This window comes from Lipophrys pholis (genome assembly GCF_963383615.2).
Source record: "Lipophrys pholis genome assembly, contig: SCAFFOLD_69, whole genome shotgun sequence".
Taxonomy (NCBI): Eukaryota; Metazoa; Chordata; class Actinopteri; order Blenniiformes; family Blenniidae; genus Lipophrys; species Lipophrys pholis.
In genome coordinates, this window is record NW_028291865.1 from 82,501 (window position 1) to 104,461 (window position 21,961).

The 21,961-nt window shown below is 52.3% G+C and overlaps 1 protein-coding gene across 1 annotated transcript; it reads left to right on the top strand.

The window, feature by feature from the left end:
• Nucleotides 1–950: 950 nt before the first annotated feature.
• Nucleotides 951–20,205, top strand: LOC308128420 (centrosome-associated protein CEP250-like; the record flags this gene model as incomplete). The annotated part of the gene is made up of 9 exons (XM_080494116.1): nucleotides 951–1,043; nucleotides 5,908–6,062; nucleotides 7,718–7,849; nucleotides 13,019–13,075; nucleotides 13,413–13,483; nucleotides 14,524–14,689; nucleotides 14,779–14,885; nucleotides 17,677–17,863; nucleotides 20,065–20,205. The coding sequence occupies exons 1-9, from the start codon at nucleotides 1,022–1,024 to the stop codon at nucleotides 20,203–20,205; spliced, it is 1,038 nt and encodes a 345-aa protein (XP_080350242.1). The 5' UTR covers nucleotides 951–1,021.
• Between the last annotated feature and the right edge of the window lie 1,756 nt (nucleotides 20,206–21,961).

A 21,961-nucleotide genomic window follows, 5' to 3' on the forward strand; every position in this document is an offset into this window, starting at 1 on the left:
CTGTTGTCCCTGTCTTCCCTGTCGTCCCTGTCTTCCCTGTCTTCCCTGTCGTCCCTGTCTTCCCTGTTGTCCCTGTTGTCCCTGTCTTCCCTGTCGTCCCTGTCTTCCCTGTTGTCCCTGTCTTCCCTGTCGTCCCTGTCTTCCCTGTCGTCCCTGTCTTCCCTGTCTTCCCTGTCGTCCCTGTCTTCCCTGTCGTCCCTGTCTTCCCTGTCGTCCCTGTCTTCCCTGTCTTCCCTGTCGTCCCTGTCTTCCCTGTTGTCCCTGTTGTCCCTGTCTTCCCTGTCGTCCCTGTCTTCCCTGTTGTCCCTGTCGTCCCTGTCGTCCCTGTTGTCCCTGTTGTCCCTGTCTTCCCTGTTGCAGACGGCTCCTGCTCACTGCTCACACCGCCGGCTGCTCCGAGACAATAAAGTGGGTTTCTGCTGCTCTGCTTGATAACGGAGCAGCAGAATGTCGTCTGCATCTCACCGATGCTCCGTAACAAGTGTATGTATGTATCAGTGCAAATGGAGTTCATTTTAACTGTTTTAACTGAAATAAGTGAAGTTTGTGAGCTGTGTTTCCCCTCCTGGCCGAAGGGGGGCGGTGTGGGCCGAGCCGGTTCCTTCAGCGGGGTCAGGTGACCGTCAACATCCGGGCGAAAGGCGCCGCTCCCGGTTTGAAAGTATTGCAAGGACCGCTGGATGCTGCGGAGGAAGACGCTGGCCCGTTAGCGAAGTACCGGGATACAGAGACACGAAGTACCGGGGTACAGAGACACGAAGTACCGGGGTACAGAGACACGAAGTACCGGGATACAGAGACACGAAGTACCAGGGTACAGAGACACGAAGAACCGGGATACAGAGACACGAAGAACCGGGATACAGAGACACGAAGTACCGGGGTACAGAGACACGAAGTACCGGGGTACAGAGACACGAAGTACCAGGAGTCCCGGAGGATGGAGGACGGCTGAGCGATGCTCCAGCTTCCGTAGAAAGTGAGAGGATCCTGGACGGTCACTGGGAGCTGGAACGACGTCATGACAACCAGCAGGTCTGGAGGTAATCCAGCTTCAACCCAGGAAATATGTCTCGTATTTAGTCATATTCAAACACTCTATGGACTTTTATTTTGAAGTGACACCTGAGATTTGGCAGTGACATCCTGTGGTGGTCTACTCTGACGTGTAACGAGTCATAGGGAATGTCCTGAGCATCAGGGTGCGTCCGAATAGTCCCTCCTATCTCCTTTGCTGTCTAACTTTCCTTAACCCCGCGGATGACGTCACAGGGTTAGTGAAAGGTGTTAGGAGGCTTCCTAAAGGAGTTAAGGAAAGGAGTTAGGAGGCTTCCTAAAGGAGTTAGTAAAGGTGGTTCTACAACATTCCTAGTTGGGTTCTGGGTTCTAGATGATTCCAAGTGGTTCTAGGCAGATTATTGCTTTGGTAACTTACATGATCTGCTCCTTTTTCAGTCATCCTGAGTTTCCCTGAAGCTCCGATGAGAGGGTTCCTTTAAATGTTGTCACCGCAAGGAATTGTGGGGGAACATGAGCTGATCTCCTCTGGTAAAGGAAGCATCAGTGGTTCCTAGGCTAAAGGAGGTTCTAAAGGAAGCATCAGTGGTTCCTAGGCTAAAGGAGGTTCTAAAGGAAGCATCAGTGGTTCCTAGGCTAAAGGAGGTTCTAAAGGAACCATCAGTGGTTCCTAGGCTAAAGGAGGTTCTAAAGGAAGCATCAGTGGTTCTGAGGCTAAAGGAGGTTCTAAAGGAAGCATCAGTGGTTCTGAGACTAAAGGAGGTTCTAAAGGAAGCATCAGTGGTTCTGAGACTAAAGGAGGTTCTAAAGGAAGCATCAGTGGTTCCTAGGCTAAAGGAGGTTCTAAAGGAAGCATCAGTGGTTCTGAGGCTCAAAGAGGTTCTAAAGGAAGCATCAGTGGTTCCTAGGCTAAAGGAGGTTCTAAAGGAAGCATCAGTGGTTCTGAGACTAAAGGAGGTTCTAAAGGAAGCATCAGTGGTTCTGAGGCTAAAGGAGGTTCTAAAGGAAGCATCAGTGGTTCTGAGGCTAAAGGAGGTTCTAAAGGAAGCATTGAACCTCCCTTCCTTACCTTGGTGAGAACTCCAACGCTCCTTATCATGGCCGCCTCTTGAACACTTTTGGGGTTCAGGAAAAGTGGATAGGAAAGGAGATAGGGACTATTAGAAGAGTGCTCTTATTTTGAAAGGACACATCAGATTTGGCTGGTACTAGATGAATAACATATAATACAATGTGATGTAATGAAAATCAGAATTTTTCCAAGAGATGCTGTTTTGTTGGGCCTTTAATTTGAAAGAGGTGATCAGAGTGGGCTGATGTTTACAGTACTTTACAGTAGTATTCCTCCCCCTTGAACTTTTCCACATTTTGTCTCATGACACGCCACAAACATAAATACATTTTATACGAATTTCATGTGAAAGACCAACACAAAGTGTCACACAACTGTGAAGTACAAAGAAAATTATATATGAGGTAAAAGATTTTTCACAAAGAAAAAACTGCAAAGTGCAGCGTGCAAAAGTATTCAGCCCCCCTGAGTCAGTACTTTGTGGAACCGCCTACAGCTGCAGTTACAGCTGCAAGTCTTTTGGGGGATGTCTCGACCAGCTGGGTGACCAGCGACCAGCTGGGTGACCAGCGACCAGCTGTGCGACCAGCTGGGTGACCAGCGACCGGCTGTGCGACCAGCGACCAGCTGGGTGACCAGCGACCGGCTGTGCGACCAGCGACCAGCTGGGTGACCAGCGACCGGCTGTGCGACCAGCGACCAGCTGGGTGACCAGCGACCGGCTGTGCGACCAGCGACCAGCTGGGTGACCAGCGACCGGCTGTGCGACCAGCGACCAGCTGTGCGACCAGCGACCAGCTGGGTGACCAGCGACCGGCTGTGCGACCAGCGACCAACTGGGTGACCAGCGACCGGCTGTGCGACCAGCGACCAGCTGGGTGACCAGCGACCGGCTGTGCGACCAGCGACCGGCTGGGTGACCAGCGACCAGCTGTGCGACCAGCGACCGGCTGTGCGACCAGCGACCGGCTGTGCGACCAGCTGTGCGACCAGCTGTGCGACCAGCTGGGTGACCAGCGACCGGCTGTGCGACCAGCGACCAGCTGTGCGACCAGCGACCAGCTGTGCGACCAGCTGTGCGACCAGCTGTGCGACCAGCTGTGCGACCAGCGACCAGCTGTGCGACCAGCTGTGCGACCAGCGACCAGCTGGGTGACCAGCGACCAGCTGTGCGACCAGCTGTGCGACCAGCGACCAGCTGGGTGACCAGCGACCAGCTGTGCGACCAGCTGTGCGACCAGCTGTGCGACCAGCTGGGTGACCAGCGACCAGCTGTGCGACCAGCTGGGTGACCAGCGACCAGCTGGGTGACCAGCGACCAGCTGTGCGACCAACGACCAGCTGGGTGACCAGCGACCACCTGTGCGACCAGCTCCAGCTGTGCGACCAGCTCCAGCTCCGTCCCATTAGGTGGAGAGCGTTAGTGGACGGTGGTTTTCTGATCTTGCCAGGTTCTGGACGGGGTTCAGGTCTGGACTTTGACTGGGACATCCTAGCACATGAAGAGGTTTAGTTTGGAACCGTTCCATTGTAGCCCGGCTTTATGTCTGGGATGGTTCTCCTGCTGGAAGGGGAACCTCCGCCCCAGTCTCAAGTCTTTTGCAGACTCCAACAGGTTGTCTTCCAGGATTGTCCTGTATTTGGCTCCGTCCATCTTCCCATCAACTCTGACCAACGTCCCTGTCCCTGCTGAAGAGAAGCAGCCCCAGAGCATGATGCTCCCACCACCATGCTTGACAGTGGGGATGGTGTGTTCAGAGGGATGTGCAGTGGTAGGTTCCACCACACAGAACGTTCCATTTTGGTCTCGTGTGACCAGAGCACCTTCTTCCACATGGTTACTGTGTCCCCCAAATGGTTGCTGTGTCCCCCACATGGTTGCTCTGTCCCCCACATGGTTTCTGGCAAACTTATGGTTTTCTTTAAACAATGGTTTTCTTCTTCCATAAAGGACAGATTTGTGGAGAGCACGCCCAATGGTTGTCCTGTGGACAGATTCCCCCCCTGAGCTGTGGCTCTCTGCAGTTGGTCCAGAGTCACCATGGGCCTCTGGTCAGTGCTCTCTGTGTCAGTGCTCTGCTTGTCAGTGCTCTCCTGGTCAGTGCTCTCCGTGTCAGTGCTCTCCGTGTCAGTGCTCTCCTGGTCAGTGCTCTCCTGGTGAGTGCTCTCCTGGTGAGTGCTCTCCTTGTCAGTGCTTTCCTTGTCAGTGCTTTCCTTGTCAGTGCTCTCCTGGTGAGTGCTCTCCTGGTGAGTGCTCTCCTGGTCAGTGCTCTCCTGGTCAGTGCTCTCCTGGTGAGTGCTCTCCTTGTTGGGCCTGTAAGTTTGTCTCGGTAGGGTTGCAGGAGAGCCGTCCTCCTTCCTTTCCCAGATGATGGACTGAGCAGAGCTCCGTGAGACGTTCTTAGAACCTAACCTGCTTTAAACTTCTCCACAACTGGACCTCGGACCCGTCTGGTTCCTTGGACTTCATGGTTCTGTTTGCTCCCCAATGTTCTCTTAACAAACCTCTGAGGCCGTCACAGAACAGCTGAGATTAGATTAGATTAGATTAGATTACACACAGGTGGACTCGATTTAGTCATTAGGTCAACATTCAATCATTCAGCAGTCATCAGGCAACTTCTGAAGGCAACTAGTTGCCCTCAGAGAAAAGGGGCTGAATACTTTTGCACGCTGCACTTTGCAGTTTTTTATTTGTGAAAAATCTTTTACCTCATATTGTATATTCTTTGTACTTCACAGTTGTGTGACACTTTGTGTTGGTCTTTCACATAAAACTCCAATAAAATATATTTATGTTTGTGGCGTGTCATGTGACAAAATGTGGAAATGTTCAAGGGGATGAATACTACTGTAAAGTACTATAGTACTAGTATAATATTACATCACTGACTGAAAATATAAGTTGTATTAATATTTCATCATTAACAGTTTGTATTAATAACACCTTCATGTATTTTCTTGGTTGTTGTGTTCATTATTGTCCACAGTACTAATTTGTTTTATTAAGTAACTTATGAAGGTAAGATTGGTTATATTGGTTAGGTTGGTTATATTGGTTAGGTTGGTTATATTGGTTAGATTGGTTAGGTTGGTTAGGTTGGTTATATTGGTTAGATCGGTTATATTGGTTATATTGGTTAGGTTGGTTATATTGGTTATATTGGTTAGATTGGTTATATTGGTTAGGTTGGTTATATTGGTTGGATTGGTTATATTGGTTAGGTTGGTTATATTGGTTAGGTTGGTTAGGTTGGTTATATTGGTTAGATTGGTTAGGTTGGTTATATTGGTTAGGTTGGTTATATTGGTTAGGTTGGTTAGGTTGGTTATATTGGTTAGGTTGGTTAGGTTGGTTATATTGGTTAGGTTGGTTATATTGGTTATATTGGTTATATTGGTTAGGTTGGTTATATTGGTTAGATCGGTTATATTGGTTAGGTTGGTTATATTGGTTATATTGGTTATATTGGTTATATTGGTTAGATCGGTTATATTGGTTAGGTTGGTTATATTGGTTAGATTGGTTATATTGGTTAGGTCAGTAAGACATGGTGTATTGATGCAGCGCTGCACCGAACAGCAGCAGGACAGCCGAGGTTAACCGGAGCTCAGTGCTTAACGGCAGGATTAACTCCTTTTGTGAGGTCAATGGAACACACACACACACACACACACACACACACACACACACACACACACACACACACACACACACACACACACACACACACACACACACACACACTCCAGTCCTGCTGTGTACTGACCATCCATCCATCTATCCCTCATCTATCCATCCTCATCCCTCCTTCCAGGTAAAGCTCTCACGATGACATCACAGCTGCTGATTGGCTGGCAACAGGAGAAGGCGGAGCTTAATCAGGAAGTGTGTCGGCTGCAAGAGCAGCTGGCAGAGAGCCGGGCAGAGCGGGAGGAGCTGGAGTCCAGGAGCAGGGTGCTGATGGAGCGGGTGAGGAGAGGGGAGGAGGAGGGAGGAGGGGGAGGAGCTGGAGTGCAGGAGCAGGGTGCTGATGGAGCGGGTGAGGAGAGGGGAGGAGGAGGGAGGAGGGGGAGGAGCTGGAGTCCAGGAGCAGGGTGCTGATGGAGCGGGTGAGGAGAGGGGAGGAGGAGGGAGGAGGAGGGAGGTTGAGGGAGGAGGGGGAGGAGCTGGAGTGCAGGAGCAGGGTGCTGATGGAGCGGGTGAGGAGAGGGGAGGGAAGGAGGAGGGAGGAGGGGGAGGAGCTGGAGTGCAGGAGCAGGGTGCTGATGGAGCGGATGAGGAGAGGGGAGGAGGAGGGAGGAGGGGGAGGAGCTGGAGTCCAGGAGCAGGGTGCTGATGGAGAGGGTGAGGAGAGGGGAGGAGGAGGGAGGAGGAGGGAGGTTGAGGGAGGAGGGGGAGGAGCTGGAGTGCAGGAGCAGGGTGCTGATGGAGCGGGTGAGGAGAGGGGAGGGGAGGAGGAGGGAGGAGTGGGAGGAGCTGGAGTCCAAGAGCAGGGTGCTGATGGAGCGGGTGAGGAGAGGGGAGGGGAGGAGGAGGGAGGAGGGGGAGGAGCTGGAGTCCAGGAGCAGGGTGCTGATGGAGCGGGTGAGGAGAGGGGAGGAGGAGGGAGGTTGAGGGAGGAGGGGGAGGAGCTGGAGTGCAGGAGCAGGGTGCTGATGGAGCGGGTGAGGAGAGGGGAGGAGGAGGGAGGAGGAGGGAGGTTGAGGGAGGAGGGGGAGGAGCTGGAGTGCAGGAGCAGGGTGCTGATGGAGCGGGTGAGGAGAGGGGAGGGAGGGAGGAGGGGGAGGAGCTGGAGTGCAGGAGCAGGGTGCTGATGGAGAGGGTGAGGAGAGGGGAGGAGGAGGGAGGTTGAGGGAGGAGGGGGAGGAGCTGGAGTGCAGGAGCAGGGTGCTGATGGAGCGGGTGAGGAGAGGGGAGGAGGAGGGAGGAGGAGGGAGGTTGAGGGAGGAGGGGGAGGAGCTGGAGTGCAGGAGCAGGGTGCTGATGGAGCGGGTGAGGAGAGGGGAGGGAGGGAGGAGGGGGAGGAGCTGGAGTGCAGGAGCAGGGTGCTGATGGAGCGGGTGAGGAGAGGGGAGGGGAGGAGGAGGGAGGAGGGGGAGGAGCTGGAGTCCAGGAGCAGGGTGCTGATGGAGCGGGTGAGGAGAGGGGAGGGGAGGAGGAGGAGGAGCTGGAGTCCAGGAGCAGGGTGCTGATGGAGCGGGGGAGGGGAGGAGGAGGGAGGAGGGGGAGGAGCTGGAGTCCAGGAGCAGGGTGCTGATGGAGCGGGTGAGGAGAGGGGAGGAGGAGGGAGGAGGGGGAGGAGCTGAAGTGCAGGAGCAGGGTGCTGATGGAGCGGGTGAGGAGAGGGGAGGGAGGAGGGGGAGGAGCTGGAGTGCAGGAGCAGGGTGCTGATGGAGCGGGTGAGGAGAGGGGAGGGGAGGAGGGAGGAGGGGGAGGAGCTGGAGTGCAGGAGCAGGGTGCTGATGGAGCGGGTGAGGAGAGGGGAGGGAGGGAGGAGGGGGAGGAGCTGGAGTGCAGGAGCAGGGTGCTGATGGAGCGGGTGAGGAGGAGGGAGGAGGAGGGAGGAGGAGGGGGGAGGAGCAGCAGGAGGTCACCAGACTGAACCTTACTCTCTCTCCCTGCAGCTCTCTCGGTGGTCGTCTCCTCCGTCTGGCGCCTCCCTGCAGGAGGAGGAGGCGCAGTGGAGGAGAAGGCTGAGGGAGGGGAGGGAAAGGGAGGCGCGCCAGGCCCTACTCCTGCACCGCCTGCAGAACAAGGTGAGGAAACCTGGTTTGTACAGAACATGCAGAACCCGACTCAGTGGAGGAGGAACCTGCAGAACCAGACATAGAGGAGGAGGAACCTGTAGAACCAGGCATAGAGGAGGAGGAACTGTAGAACCAGACTCAGGAGGAGAACCTGTAGAACCAGGCTCAGAGGAGGAGGAACCTTTAGAACCAGACATAGAGGAGGAGGAACCTGTAGAACCAGGCATAGAGGAGGAGGAACTGTAGAACCAGACTCAGGAGGAGAACCTGTAGAACCAGGCTCAGAGGAGGAGGAACCTTTAGAACCAGACATAGAGGAGGAGGAACCTGTAGAACCAGGCATAGAGGAGGAGGAACTGTAGAACCAGACTCAGGAGGAGAACCTGTAGAACCAGGCTCAGAGGAGGAGGAACCTTTAGAACCAGACATAGAGGAGGAGGAACCTGTAGAACCAGAGTCAGAGGAGGAGGAACCTGTAGAACCAGGCTCAGAGGAGGAGGAACCTTTAGAACCAGACCCAGAGGAGGAGGAACCTGTAGAACCAGACCCAGAGGAGGAGGAACCTGCAGAACCAGACTCAGAGGAGGAGGAACCTTTAGAACCAGAGTCAGAGGAGGAGGAACCTTTAGAACCAGACCCAGAGGAGGAGGAACCTGTAGAACCAGACCCAGAGGAGGAGGAACCTGTAGAACCAGACCCAGAGGAGGTGTAGCGTTGTAGCATATCTGTCAGACTGTTTGTTAGGTATTCAATGTCTGAGCTAGCAACAGTATACGGGTCAGGAAGATCCACTACTGATTCTATAGCAGAGGGAATTCTTTCCTTGAATTTAGTTACTATGTTATCAGAGAGAGACCTGGTTAACACGGCTTTAACCGGAGGGTTAGAACTATTTAGAACAAAGTCAAAGGTTATTAAGAAGTGATCTGACAGGAAATCATAGTGAGGAGAGATGGTCAGATGCTCTATATTCAAACCATAAGTTAGAATAAGGTCTAGGGTGTGGAGATGTTTCTGGGTAGGCCCGTCTACTACCTGAGAGAAACCTAGAGAGTCAAGTGTAGATCTAAAGCTGCACTGAAACTATCATTTTCTAGGTCAACATGAACATTGAAGTCTCCTACCATGATAACCTTATCTTTAGTCAGGGCTACATCTGACAACAATTCAGAGAATTCAGTTAGAAAAGTTGAAGAAGGTCCAGGAGGACGAGAAATGATTACAGATTCTACAGAATTTACTATTTTATTTGACGGGTGTGGCATGGTCATGCTCAGACTCTCAAAAGAACTAAAGTTGGGTTTTGGGTTAATATTAATTAGTAAGTGAGAGTTCTAGATGGCTGCCTCCACCCTCCTCCACCACCTCCACCAGCTATTTGAGTGTTAGTATGACTTGGAGGGGAGGCTTCATTTAGACTAACATACTCATCTTTACGTAGCAGGTTTCTGTTCATCCAAAGAGATCAATGTTGTGTTCGGTTATCAGATCATTGACTAGAAGAGCTTTGGATGATAAAGATCTCATGTTTAGGAAACCACATCTCATTTGTTTGTCTTGATTTTGTCTAGTTTCACACTTGATACGGATTAAGTTTTTGTAGTCATTAGAAGTTATTTTCCTAGGTTTAGATAGTTTTATACTTGTGGTGGTCCGAGGGATAGACACAGTCTCTATGGGATGTTTAACTAAGTTAGCTATGGTTGGTGACTGCCCAGAGGGAAACTCAGAGAGGCGTGTAGGACTGCCACTCTGTTGCCTGGTCCCCACTCTGCTACGTCAGGATGGAGGAGCTAAGCTTTTAACTCTGTTGCCTGGTCCCCACTCTGCTACGTCAGGATGGAGGAGCTAAGCTTTTAACTCTGTTTCTAGATAAGAGGTACGCTCCATCCAACGTGGGATGGATGCCGTCCCTCCTGATGAGACCAGGCTTGTCCCAGAAGGACTTCCAGTTATTAATGAAGCCTACCGAGTTACTGGGACACCACCCTGACAGCCAGCGGTTAAAAGATGAGGCTAAACATCTGGTCCCTGATGAGGTTTGGGAGGGGGGAGGGGGGAGGGGGGGGGCAGAGAAAACTACTTGGTCTGAAATGGTCGGCGGTATGTGCACACTGACTCTCCGTTAGCTTTGAGGACCTCAGACTTCTTCAGGCGAACGTCGTTTCCACCGCAGTGGATTATAATCCCTTTAAATCTCCGTACGGAGCAGCCATGACTAGACAGGAGCAGCCATGACTAGACAGGAGCAGCCATGACTAGTCAGGAGCAGCCATGACTAGTCAGGAGAAGCCATGACTAGTCAGGAGCAGCCATGACTAGACAGGAGCAGCCATGACTAGTCAGGAGAAGCCATGACTAGACAGGAGAAGCCATGACTAGACAGGAGCAGCCATGACTAGACAGGAGAAGCCATGACTAGACAGGAGCAGCCATGACTAGACAGGAGAAGCCATGACTAGACAGGAGCAGCCATGACTAGTCAGGAGCAGCCATGACTAGTCAGGAGAAGCCATGACTAGACAGGAGCAGCCATGACTAGACAGGAGAAGCCATGACTAGTCAGGAGCAGCCATGACTAGTCAGGAGAAGCCATGACTAGTCAGGAGCAGCCATGACTAGACAGGAGCAGCCATGACTAGTCAGGAGAAGCCATGACTAGACAGGAGCAGCCATGACTAGACAGGAGCAGCCATGACTAGTCAGGAGCAGCCATGACTAGACAGGAGAAGCAATGACTAGACAGGAGCAGCCATGACTAGTCAGGAGCAGCCATGACTAGACAGGAGCAGCCATGACTAGTCAGGAGCAGCCATGACTAGTCAGGAGCAGCCATGACTAGACAGGAGCAGCCATGACTAGTCAGGAGCAGCCATGACTAGACAGGAGCAGCCATGACTAGTCAGGAGAAGCCATGACTAGACAGGAGCAGCCATGACTAGTCAGGAGAAGCCATGACTAGACAGGAGAAGCCATGACTAGACAGGAGCAGCCATGACTAGTCAGGAGCAGCCATGACTAGACAGGAGAAGCCATGACTAGACAGGAGAAGCCATGACTAGTCGGGAGAAGCCATGACTAGTCGGGAGCAGCCGTGACTAGACGGGAGAAGCCTTGACTAGGCAGGAGCAGCCATGACTAGACAGGAGCAGCCATGACTAGACAGGAGCAGCCATGACTAGTCAGGAGAAGCCATGACTAGTCAGGAGCAGCCATGACTAGACAGGAGCAGCCATGACTAGTCAGGAGCAGCCATGACTAGACAGGAGCAGCCATGACTAGACAGGAGCAGCCATGACTAGTCAGGAGAAGCCATGACTAGACAGGAGCAGCCATGACTAGACAGGAGAAGCCATGACTAGTCAGGAGCAGCCATGACTAGTCGGGAGAAGCCATGACTAGACAGGAGAAGCCATGACTAGTCGGGAGAAGCCATGACTAGTCGGGAGCAGCCATGACTAGACGGGAGTAGCCATGACTAGTCAGGAGCAGCCATGACTAGTCAGGAGCAGCCATGACTAGACAGGAGCAGCCATGACTAGTCAGGAGAAGCCATGACTAGACAGGAGAAGCCATGACTAGTCGGGAGAAGCCATTACTAGTCGGGAGCAGCCATGACTAGACGGGAGAAGCCATGACTAGTCGGGAGCAGCCATGACTAGACGGGAGTAGCCATGACTAGTCAGGAGCTAATAGGAGCTATAAAGTAAACAGTCACCTTTTCAGTTTAGGGATCCGGTTCTTTCCATCTAGTAGTTGGTTTTAGCCGCTCTGCGGCTACCTGAGCACCGCTCTGCTCTCCGCTCTGCTCTCCGCTCTGAGCAGCGCTCTGAGCAGCGCTCTGAGCAACCAGACTCAGAGGAGTAGGAACCTGCAGAACCAGACTCAGAGGAGGAGGAACCTGCAGAGCCAGTCCAGCTCACACAGACACAAAAATCAAGGAGGAGCTAGAAACTTAGAATACAAGGTTTCTGGACCGACCAGACCAGGAGGAGGGGGAGGACTTTAATGGTCTCTGGTACAGTCCAAACCTGGTCCAGGGTCCTGGACTGGAAGAACCTGCACTGAGGGTCCAGTACTAGTCTCACTGAGGGTCCAGTACTAGTCTCACTGAGGGTCCAGTACTAGTCTCACTGAGGGTCCAGTACTAGTCCCACTGACCATCCAGTACTAGTCCCACTGAGGGTCCAGTACTAGTCTCACTGAGGCTCCAGTACTAGTCTCACTGACCATCCAGTACTAGTCTCACTGAGGGTCCAGTACTAGTCCCACTGACCATCCAGTACTAGTCCCACTGAGGGTCCAGTACTAGTCTCACTGAGGCTCCAGTACTAGTCCCACTGAAGGTCCAGTACTAGTCTCACTGAGGCTGCAGTACTAGTCCCACTGACCATCCAGTACTAGTCCCACTGAGGGTCCAGTACTAGTCCCACTGACCATCCAGTACTAGTCCCACTGAGGCTCCAGTACTAGTCCCACTGAAGGTCCAGTACTAGTCTCACTGAGGCTCCAGTACTAGTCCCACTGACCATCCAGTACTAGTCCCACTGAGGGTCCAGTACTAGTCCCACTGAGGGTCCAGTACTAGTCCCACTGACCATCCAGTACTAGTCCCACTGAGGCTCCAGTACTAGTCCCACTGAAGGTCCAGTACTAGTCTCACTGAGGCTCCAGTACTAGTCCCACTGACCATCCAGTACTAGTCCCACTGAGGGTCCAGTACTAGTCCCACTGACCATCCAGTACTAGTCCCACTGAGGCTCCAGTACTAGTCCCACTGAAGGTCCAGTACTAGTCTCACGGAGGCTCCAGTACTAGTCCCACTGACCATCCAGTACTAGTCCCACTGAGGCTCCAGTACTAGTCCCACTGACCATCCAGTACTAGTCCCACTGAGGGTCCAGTACTAGTCCCACTGACCATCCAGTACTAGTCCCACTGAGGCTCCAGTACTAGTCCCACTGAAGGTCCAGTACTAGTCTCACTGAGGGTCCAGTACTAGTCCCACTGACCATCCAGTACTAGTCCCACTGAGGCTCCAGTACTAGTCCCACTGACCATCCAGTACTAGTCCCACTGAGGGTCCAGTACTAGTCCCACTGGGGGCGGGGCCAGGCCGTTCTACACTCGAAATTCAAATAAAACTATGTTTGAATACTGTGTGTACTTTTCCTGCAGGTGTTGGAGTACAGAGAAAAATGTCAGAGTTTGGAGCTGCAGCACGAACAAGCACAGGTGATACTGCTAGTACTCTATACACCAACGGTGTCCAGCCTCGGTCCTGGAGGTCCCCGGTCCTGGAGGTCCCCGGTCCTGGAGGTCCCCGGTCCTGCAGGTTTAGCTCCGCCCAGCTGCAGCACACCTGATCAAGGCGCTCGTTTTGGTCTTTTTCACCACCTTGGTGATGACATCATCGTTACATTCAGGTTTGCGGAAGCAGGGAGGAGCTAAAGTCTGCAGGACGCCGTCCCTCCAGGACCGGGGTTGGACACCCCTGCTATACACGGTAGTACTACACATACGTACTGTGGATACTGCAGTAGTGTGAGTACTGACCCAGCCTTGTGTGCAGCGGCAGAGCAGAGAGGAGCACAGTGACTCGTTGGAGAGCGCCCTCATCAGGCTGGAGGAGGAACAGCAGAGGTTTGTTCTGCTGCTGACTCTTGTTGGGACGACCTGGGTGAACCTTCATCTTCATTACCACCTTCATCTTCATCACCACCTTCATCTTCATTACCACCTTCATCTTCATCACCACCTTCATCTTCATTACCACCTTCACCTTCATCACCACCTTTATCTTCATTACCACCTTCACCTTCATCACCACCTTTATCTTCATTACCACCTTCATCTTCATCACCACGTTCACCTTCATCACCACCTCCATCTTCATCACCATCTTCATCTTCATTACCACCTTCACCACCACCTCCATCTTCATCACCACCTCCATCTTCATCACCACCTTCACCTTCATCACCACCTACATCTTCATCACCATCTTCATCTTCATTACCACCTTCATCTTCATCACCACGTTCACCTTCATCACCACCTCCATCTTCATCACCATCTTCATCTTCATTACCACCTTCACCACCACCTCCATCTTCATCACCACCTCCATCTTCATCACCACCTTCACCTTCATCACCACCTACATCTTCATCACCATCTTCATCTTCATTACCACCTTCGCCACCTCCATCTTCATCACCACCTTCATCTTCATTACCACCTTCACCACCACCTCCATCTTCATCACCACCTTCACCTTCATCACCACCTACATCTTCATCACCATCTTCATTACCACCTTCACCACCACCTCCATCTTCATCACCACCTTCACCTTCATCACCACCTACATCTTCATCACCATCTTCATTACCACCTTCGCCACCTCCATCTTCATCACCACCTACATCTTCAACACCACCTTCACCCTCATCACCATTTTCATCTTCACCACCACCTCCATCTTCATCACCACCTTCACCTTCATCACCACCTACATCTTCATCACCATCTTCATTACCACCTTCGCCACCTCCATCTTCATCACCACCTACATCTTCAACACCACCTTCACCCTCATCACCATTTTCATCTTCAACACCACCTTCACCCTCATCACCATTTTCATCTTCATCACCATCTTCATCACCTGGTGTCTCCAGGTCTGTCGGTCTTCTCCACACCAACGCCGACCTCCGAGAGCGACTCGTCCAATCAGAGCAGGCCAACCGGGACCTGAGCCACAACCTGCAGAAGCTGACAGCCGATTGGACGAGAGCTGTGAAGGAGGCGGAGCAGAGAGAAGCTGATTGGCTCAGAGAGAAAGAGGTTGGTTTGGATCTTCTGTCCCTGTCTCACTGCTGGTCCCTGTCTCTGTCTCACTGCTCGTCCCTGTCTCACTGTCCCTGTATGTCCAGGCCTGGCGACTGGAGGCCATCCAGCAGCAGGCTGGTCTGATGTCCATCTGGAGGTCTGCTCTTGCTCTGAGGACACAATGTCTCCATGTGAGGACGGCCGCAGACAGGTAAGTTCTGAAGACACTGTCCTTACTTGAAGACACTCTGGAGCAGGTTTAGTCTCTGGACCAGGTTTAATCTCTGGAGGTGGTTTAGTCTCTGGGAGAGGTTTAGTCTCTGAAGCAGGTTTAGTCTCTGGGAGAGGTTTAGTCTCTGAAGGAGGTTTAGTCTCTGGAGGAGGTTTAGTCTCTGGGAGAGGTTTAGTCTCTGGACCAGGTTTAATCTCTGGAGGTGGTTTAGTCTCTGGGAGAGGTTTAGTCTCTGAAGCAGGTTTAGTCTCTGGGAGAGGTTTAGTCTCTGAAGGAGGTTTAGTCTCTGGAGGAGGTTTAGTCTCTGGGAGAGGTTTAGTCTCTGGAGGTGGTTTAGTCTCTGGGAGAGGTTTAGTCTCTGGGAGAGGTTTAGTCTCTGGAGGTGGTTTAGTCTCTGGAGGAGGTTTAGTCTCTGAAGCAGGTTTAGTCTCTGGAGGAGGTTTAGTCTCTGGAGGTGGTTTAGTCTCTGGGAGAGGTTTAGTCTCTGGGAGAGGTTTAGTCTCTGGAGGTGGTTTAGTCTCTGGAGGAGGTTTAGTCTCTGAAGCAGGTTTAGTCTCTGGAGGAGGTTTAGTCTCTGGGAGAGGTTTAGTCTCTGAAGCAGGTTTAGTCTCTGGAGGTGGTTTAGTCTCTGGAGGAGGTTTAATCTCTGGAGGAGGTTTAGTCTCTGGAGCAGGTTTAGTTTCTGGAGGTGGTTTACTGTCGAGGAGCAGGTTTAATCTCTGGGGCAGGTTTAGTCTCTGGAGGAGGTTTAGTCTCTGGAGGAGGTTTAGTCTCTGGAGGTGGTTTAGTCTCTGGAGGAGGTTTAGTCTCTGGAGCAGGTTTAGTCTCTGGAGCAGGTTTAGTTTCTGGAGGTGGTTTACTGTTGAGGAGCAGGTTTAATCTCTGGAGGAGGTTTAGTCTCTGGAGGAGGTTTAGTCTCTGGAGCAGGTTTAGTCTCTGGAGGTGGTTTACTGTTGAGGAGCAGGTTTAATCTCTGCGGCAGGTTTAGTCTCTGGAGGAGGTTTAATCTCTGGAGGAGGTTTAGTCTCTGGAGGAGGTTTAGTCTAGAGGAGTAGGTTTAGTTTCTGGAGGTGGTTTAGTCTCTGGAGGAGGTTTAATCTCTGGAGGAGGTTTAGTCTAGAGGAGTAGGTTTAGTTTCTGGAGGTGGTTTACTGTCGAGGAGCAGGTTTAATCTCTGGGGCAGGTTTAGTCTCTGGAGGAGGTTTAGTCTCTGGAGCAGGTTTAGTTTCTGGAGGTGGTTTACTGTCGAGGAGCAGGTTTAATCTCTGGGGCAGGTTTAGTCTCTGGAGGAGGTTTAGTCTCTGGGGGAGGTTTAGTCTCTGGAGGAGGTTTAGTCTCTGGAGCAGGTTTAGTCTCTGGAGGAGGTTTAGTCTAGAGGAGTAGGTTTAGTCTCTAGAGCAGGTTTAGTTTCTGGAGGTGGTTTAGTCTCTGGAGGAGGTTTAGTCTCTGGAGGAGGTTTACTGTAGAGGAGCAGGTTTAATCTCTGGGGCAGGTTTAGTCTCTGGAGGAGGTTTAGTCTCTGGAGGAGGTTTACTGTAGAGGAGGACATAAGAGGGTGCCGGGGCACCGCCCCCCCCTGGTGGAAGCAAGAGGAATGGTTTTTTATTCCACAATGAGCCCTGTAATCGCCTCATTTTCTACAGAGAGAATTTCTCTCTCTCATCGTGTGTGTGTGTGTGTGTGTGTGTGTGTGTGTGTGTGTGTGTGTGTGTGTGTGTGTGTGTGTGTGTGTGTGTGTGTGTAGCTCAAAATAAAAAATAAATAAATAAAATAATTAGTTTACTAGTAACTTAATAAAAGTCTCTGTTCAATGGGGGGGTAATAATGAAGAGCCCCCCCTGGGGTTGCTAAGGGGCGGAACATTTCTGGAAACTTTCCTCGGGAAGTTCAGCTGGGGAATTTTGGAAATATTCCAAATTGGAAACTTTCTATGGGAAATAAGGGGATTTATGGGAATTCTTGGGAATTTATGGGAATTAACTGGAAATTGGGGGTAATGGAAACAAACTGTATCCTATACAAACTATAAAATATTTGTGTTTCGTCATAAGCAAACATCATAAAACATTTCAACAGATTTATTTGAGGAGAACTTTCGTTTTAATTCTTGAACAATCAATTACTTTAACGAACAACACGAACATGAACTCCCCCACCCAATCAAAAAGTAAAATGCAGCAGATCCGAGGCTCGAATAAACTCGCCTCTTAAATGATCAATGAAATGAAAACTAAGTTACATTCAGAACCGAACGTACCGCCGCCTCGCGACTGGAGGAATACTTCTGATTTCATTTTTGTAAGTTAAACAGGATATATTTACCCCATAATATTATAAAAAAAACCTCCTTGTGATGGGGTTAGAGTGATGTGATGGTGGCACAGTGCATGCAGGGGGCGTGGCCTCAGGGGGCGTGGCCTCAGGGGGCGTGTCCTCAGCAGTAAGCAGTGCTGTGTGCGTGTGATGGAGGAGTGTACCTGCATTAAATCTGGTTGTTTTAGCCCAGATTATATATTCCCCCACTATATTTCAGTTTCCTGTTGAGGGCCAACCTTCAATTTTGTAAATTTCTGTTTTATTCCCCAAAAAGTTCCCATTAATTCCCATGGAAAGTTTCCAACTTTGAAAATTCCCACCATTTTTTAACCCTGGCCCCACCTCAGAAAGGTCTCAGCAGCCACTCTGGGTTAGTCTCTGCAGGACAAAGCAGTGCATGCTGGGAACATGGTGGCTCCTCATCTCAGTGAGACCTGCTTCCTCCTCCTCCTAGAGACCTATGGCAGCTCCGGGCCCACCTCTCCCACCTCTCCTCCTCACTCCTCTCCAGCTGGGACTCCATCAGGCTCACCTCCTCACCAGCTCCTCCTGTGTCCTCCACCTGGGCCCTGCCTCCTCCACTCCTCTCCTCCTCCAGCTGGGGACCCTTCTCCTTAGGAGAGCTGGAGCAGCAGCAGGAGGTGGCGGAGGAGCAGCAGCTGAAGGTGGCGGAGGAGCAGCAGCTGAAGGTGGGGGAGCAGCAGCAGGAGGAGGTGGCGGAGGAGCAGCAGCTGAAGGTGGGGGAGCAGCAGCAGCAGGAGGTGGCGGAGGAGCAGCAGCTGAAGGTGGCGGAGCAGCAGCAGGAGGTGGCGGAGGAGCAGCAGCTGAAGGTGGCGGAGCAGCAGCAGGAGGTGGCGGAGGAGCAGCAGCTGAAGGTGGCGGAGCAGCAGCAGGAGGTGGCGGAGGAGCAGCAGCTGAAGGTGGCGGAGCAGCAGCAGGAGGTGGCGGAGGAGCAGCAGCTGAAGGTGGCGGAGCAGCAGCAGGAGGTGGCGGAGGAGCAGCAGCTGAAGGTGGCGGAGCAGCAGGAGGAGGTGGCGGAGGAGCAGCAGCAGGAGGTGGCGGAGGAGCAGCAGCAGCAGCAGCAGGAGGTGGCGGAGCAGCAGCAGGCTGATGGCGCCCTGCGGAGGAGCAGCGAGGAACTGCAGGTCAGAGACACTCCACACTCTAACCCTAACCCGGGACGGGCCAGGACTCAGAGAGTGTGTGTGTGTGTGTGTGTGTGTGTGTGTGTGTGTGTGTGTGTGTGTGTGTGTGTGTGTGTGTGTGTCAGGGGGCAGAACTCTCCCTCCATCTGCTCCGTCAGCAGGAATCTTCTCTTCAGGTCACACTGAAACATCTGGAGGACCACAACCAGCAGCTGCTCACACACACACACTGCAGGAAGTCACACAAACTGAGGGGCTGCTGAGCGAGTACACACACACATACACACACACACACACACACACACACACACACACACACACACACACACACACACACACACACAGAGTTGAATTAAGTGTGTGTGTGTGTGTGTGTCAGAGAGAAGGAGGTGTTGTCATCCCTCCGTCAGCAGGCGGAGGTAGTTGTATTGGTCTCTGCTGTCCCCGGAGTTTCAGGTCTGGTGGATGGCTGGTGGATGTGGGTGGATGTGGGTGGATGGTTGGTGGATGGTTGGTGGATGGTTGGTGGATGGCTGGTGGATGGTTGGTGGGTGGCTGGTGGATGTGGGTGGATGGTTGGTGGATGGTTGGTGGATGGCTGGTGGATGGTTGGTGGATGGCTGGTGGATGGCTGGTGGATGTGGGTGGATAGTTGGTGGATGTGGGTGGATGTGGGTGGATGGTTGGTGGATGTGGGTGGATGGTTGGTGGATGTGGGTGGATGGCTGGTGGATGTGGGTGGATGGTTGGTGGATGGCTGGTGGATGGCTGGTGGATGGTTGGTGGATGTGGGTGGATGTGGGTGGATGGCTGGTGGATGGTTGGTGGATGGCTGGTGGATGGCTGGTGGATGTGGGTGGATAGTTGGTGGATGTGGGTGGATGTGGGTGGATGGTTGGTGGATGTGGGTGGATGGTTGGTGGATGTGGGTGGATGGCTGGTGGATGTGGGTGGATGGTTGGTGGATGGCTGGTGGATGGCTGGTGGATGGTTGGTGGATGTGGGTGGATGTGGGTGGATGGCTGGTGGATGGTTGGTGGATGGTTGGTGGATGTGGGTGGATGGCTGGTGGATGGCTGGTGGATGTGGGTGGATGGCTGGTGGATGGCTGGTGGATGGTTGGTGGATGGCTGGTGGATGGCTGGTGGATGGCTGGTGGATGGCTGGTGGATGTGGGTGGATGGCTGGTGGATGGCTGGTGGATGTGGGTGGATGGCTGGTGGATGGTTGGTGGATGGTTGGTGGATGGCTGGTGGATGGTTGGTGGGTGGCTGGTGGATGTGGGTGGATGGCTGGTGGATGGTTGGTGGATGGTTGGTGGATGGCTGGTGGATGGCTGGTGGATGGCTGGTGGATGTGGGTGGATGTGGGTGGATGTGGGTGGATGTGGGTGGATGGCTGTTGGATGGTTGGTGGATGGTTGGTGGATGTGGGTGGATGTGGGTGGATGGCTGGTGGATGGCTGGTGGATGTGGGTGGATGTGGGTGGATGTGGGTGGATGTGGGTGGATGGCTGGTGGATGGTTGGTGGATGGTTGGTGGATGGTTGCAACGTCAGCAAGGAGGTGGTGGTCATGCTTTGGACCAGAACCATGGGGAGAGAGCTGGCTGGTACTTTAGGGTTCCTGAAGGTGTGACCATGACCTGAGAGGTACCTGGAGTTTCTGACTGACCACGTTCTTCCATGGAACCAAAAGAAGAACCGGACTTTCCGTCACAAGATCCTCTCCATGCAGGACCTGCTGCATCTCATGCTGCAAGGAGTACCTCTTCATCATTGGCTGCTATGGGCACCGTGGAGTGGCCCCCACCGTGGAGTGACCCCCACCATGGTGTGACCCCCACCGTGGTGTGGCCCCCACCATGGAGTGACCCCCACCATGGGGTGGCCCCCACCGTGGAGTGACCCCCACCATGAGGTGGCCCCCACCGTGGTGTGGCCCCCACCATTGGGTGACCCCCACCGTGGAGTGACCCCCACCATGGAGTGACCCCCACCGTGGTGTGACCCCCACCGTGGTGTGGCCCCCACCGTGGTGTGGCCCCCACCGTGGAGTGACCCCCACCATGGGGTGGCCCCCACCGTGGAGTGACCCCCACCATGGAGTGACCCCCACCATGGAGTTGCCCCCACCATGGAGTGACCCCCACCATGAGGTGGCCCCCACCGTGGAGTGACCCCCACCATGGAGTGACCCCCACCATGGAGTTGCCCCCACCATGGAGTTGCCCCCACCATGGAGTGACCCCCACCATGAGGTGGCCCCCACCGTGGAGTGACCCCCACCATGGAGTGACCCCCACCATGGAGTTGCCCCCACCATGGAGTGACCCCCACCATGGAGTGACCCCCACCATGGAGTTGCCCCCACCATGGAGTGACCCCCACCATGAGGTGGCCCCCACCGTGGAGTGACCCCCACCATGGAGTGACCCCCACCATGGAGTGACCCCCACCATGGAGTTGCCCCCACCTATCAGTGCATACCAAGTATTTTATTTATCATTGGCAGGTTCCTTCAGTAACATTTGAGTTCTTCTCTCTTTGCATCAACTATTTAGGAAAATTAAAGGAATATATCATTTGCATAGTACTTTGGAACGTGGTGTAATCTACTGTAATCTACTTTAATCTAATCTACTATAATCTACTGTAGCCTATAATCTACTGTGATCTAATGTAATGTGATCTACTGTAATCTGCTTTAATCTAATCTACTATAATCTACTGTAGTCTAATATACTACAATCTACTGTAACGTATAGTCTACTGTGAGTTAATATACTGGAATCTATTGTAATCTGCTGTAATCTACTGTGATTTACTGTAGTCTAATATACTAGAATCTATTGTAATCTGCTATAATCTACTGTGATCTAATGTAATCTAAACTGTAATCTAATCTATAATCCAGTGTAATCTACTGCTATATCATTTTTTGTACTCTAATCTACTGTAATCTATTGTAATCTAATCTACTTTAATTTACAGTAATCTAATGTACGCTAAGCTAATCTACTGTAATCTAATCTACTGTAATGTACTGTCATCCAATCTACTGCATTTACTAATCTAATCTACTGTAATTACTGTCGTCTATTGTCATCTAATCTACTGTAATGTAATCTACTCTGATGTAATCTACTCAAATGTAACGTAATCTACTTCACCTCCACTGCGTCTCCTGTCCTGCAGGAGGTGCTACAGAAGGAGCAGCTGAAAAGACAACGAGCAGAAGAAGAAGAAGCAGCTGATGTCAGAGAAGCTTTGAACAAGGTTCTGATGGACGTCCTCTCTCTCTCTCCCTCTCTCTGTCTCTCTCTGTCTCTCTCTGTCTCTCTCTGTCTCTCTCTCTCTCTCTCCCTCTCCCTGTCTCTCTGTCTCTCTCTCTCTCTGTCTCTCTCTCTCTCTCTCTCTCTCTCTCTGTCTCTCTCTCTGTCTCTCTCTCTGTCTCTGTCTCTCTCTCTCTCTCCCTCTCCCTGTCTCTCTCTGTCTCTCTCTCTCCCTCTCCCTGTCTCTCTCTGTCTCTCTCTGTCTCTCTCTCTCTCTGTCTCTCTCCCTCTCCCTGTCTCTCTCTGTCTCTCTCTCTCTCT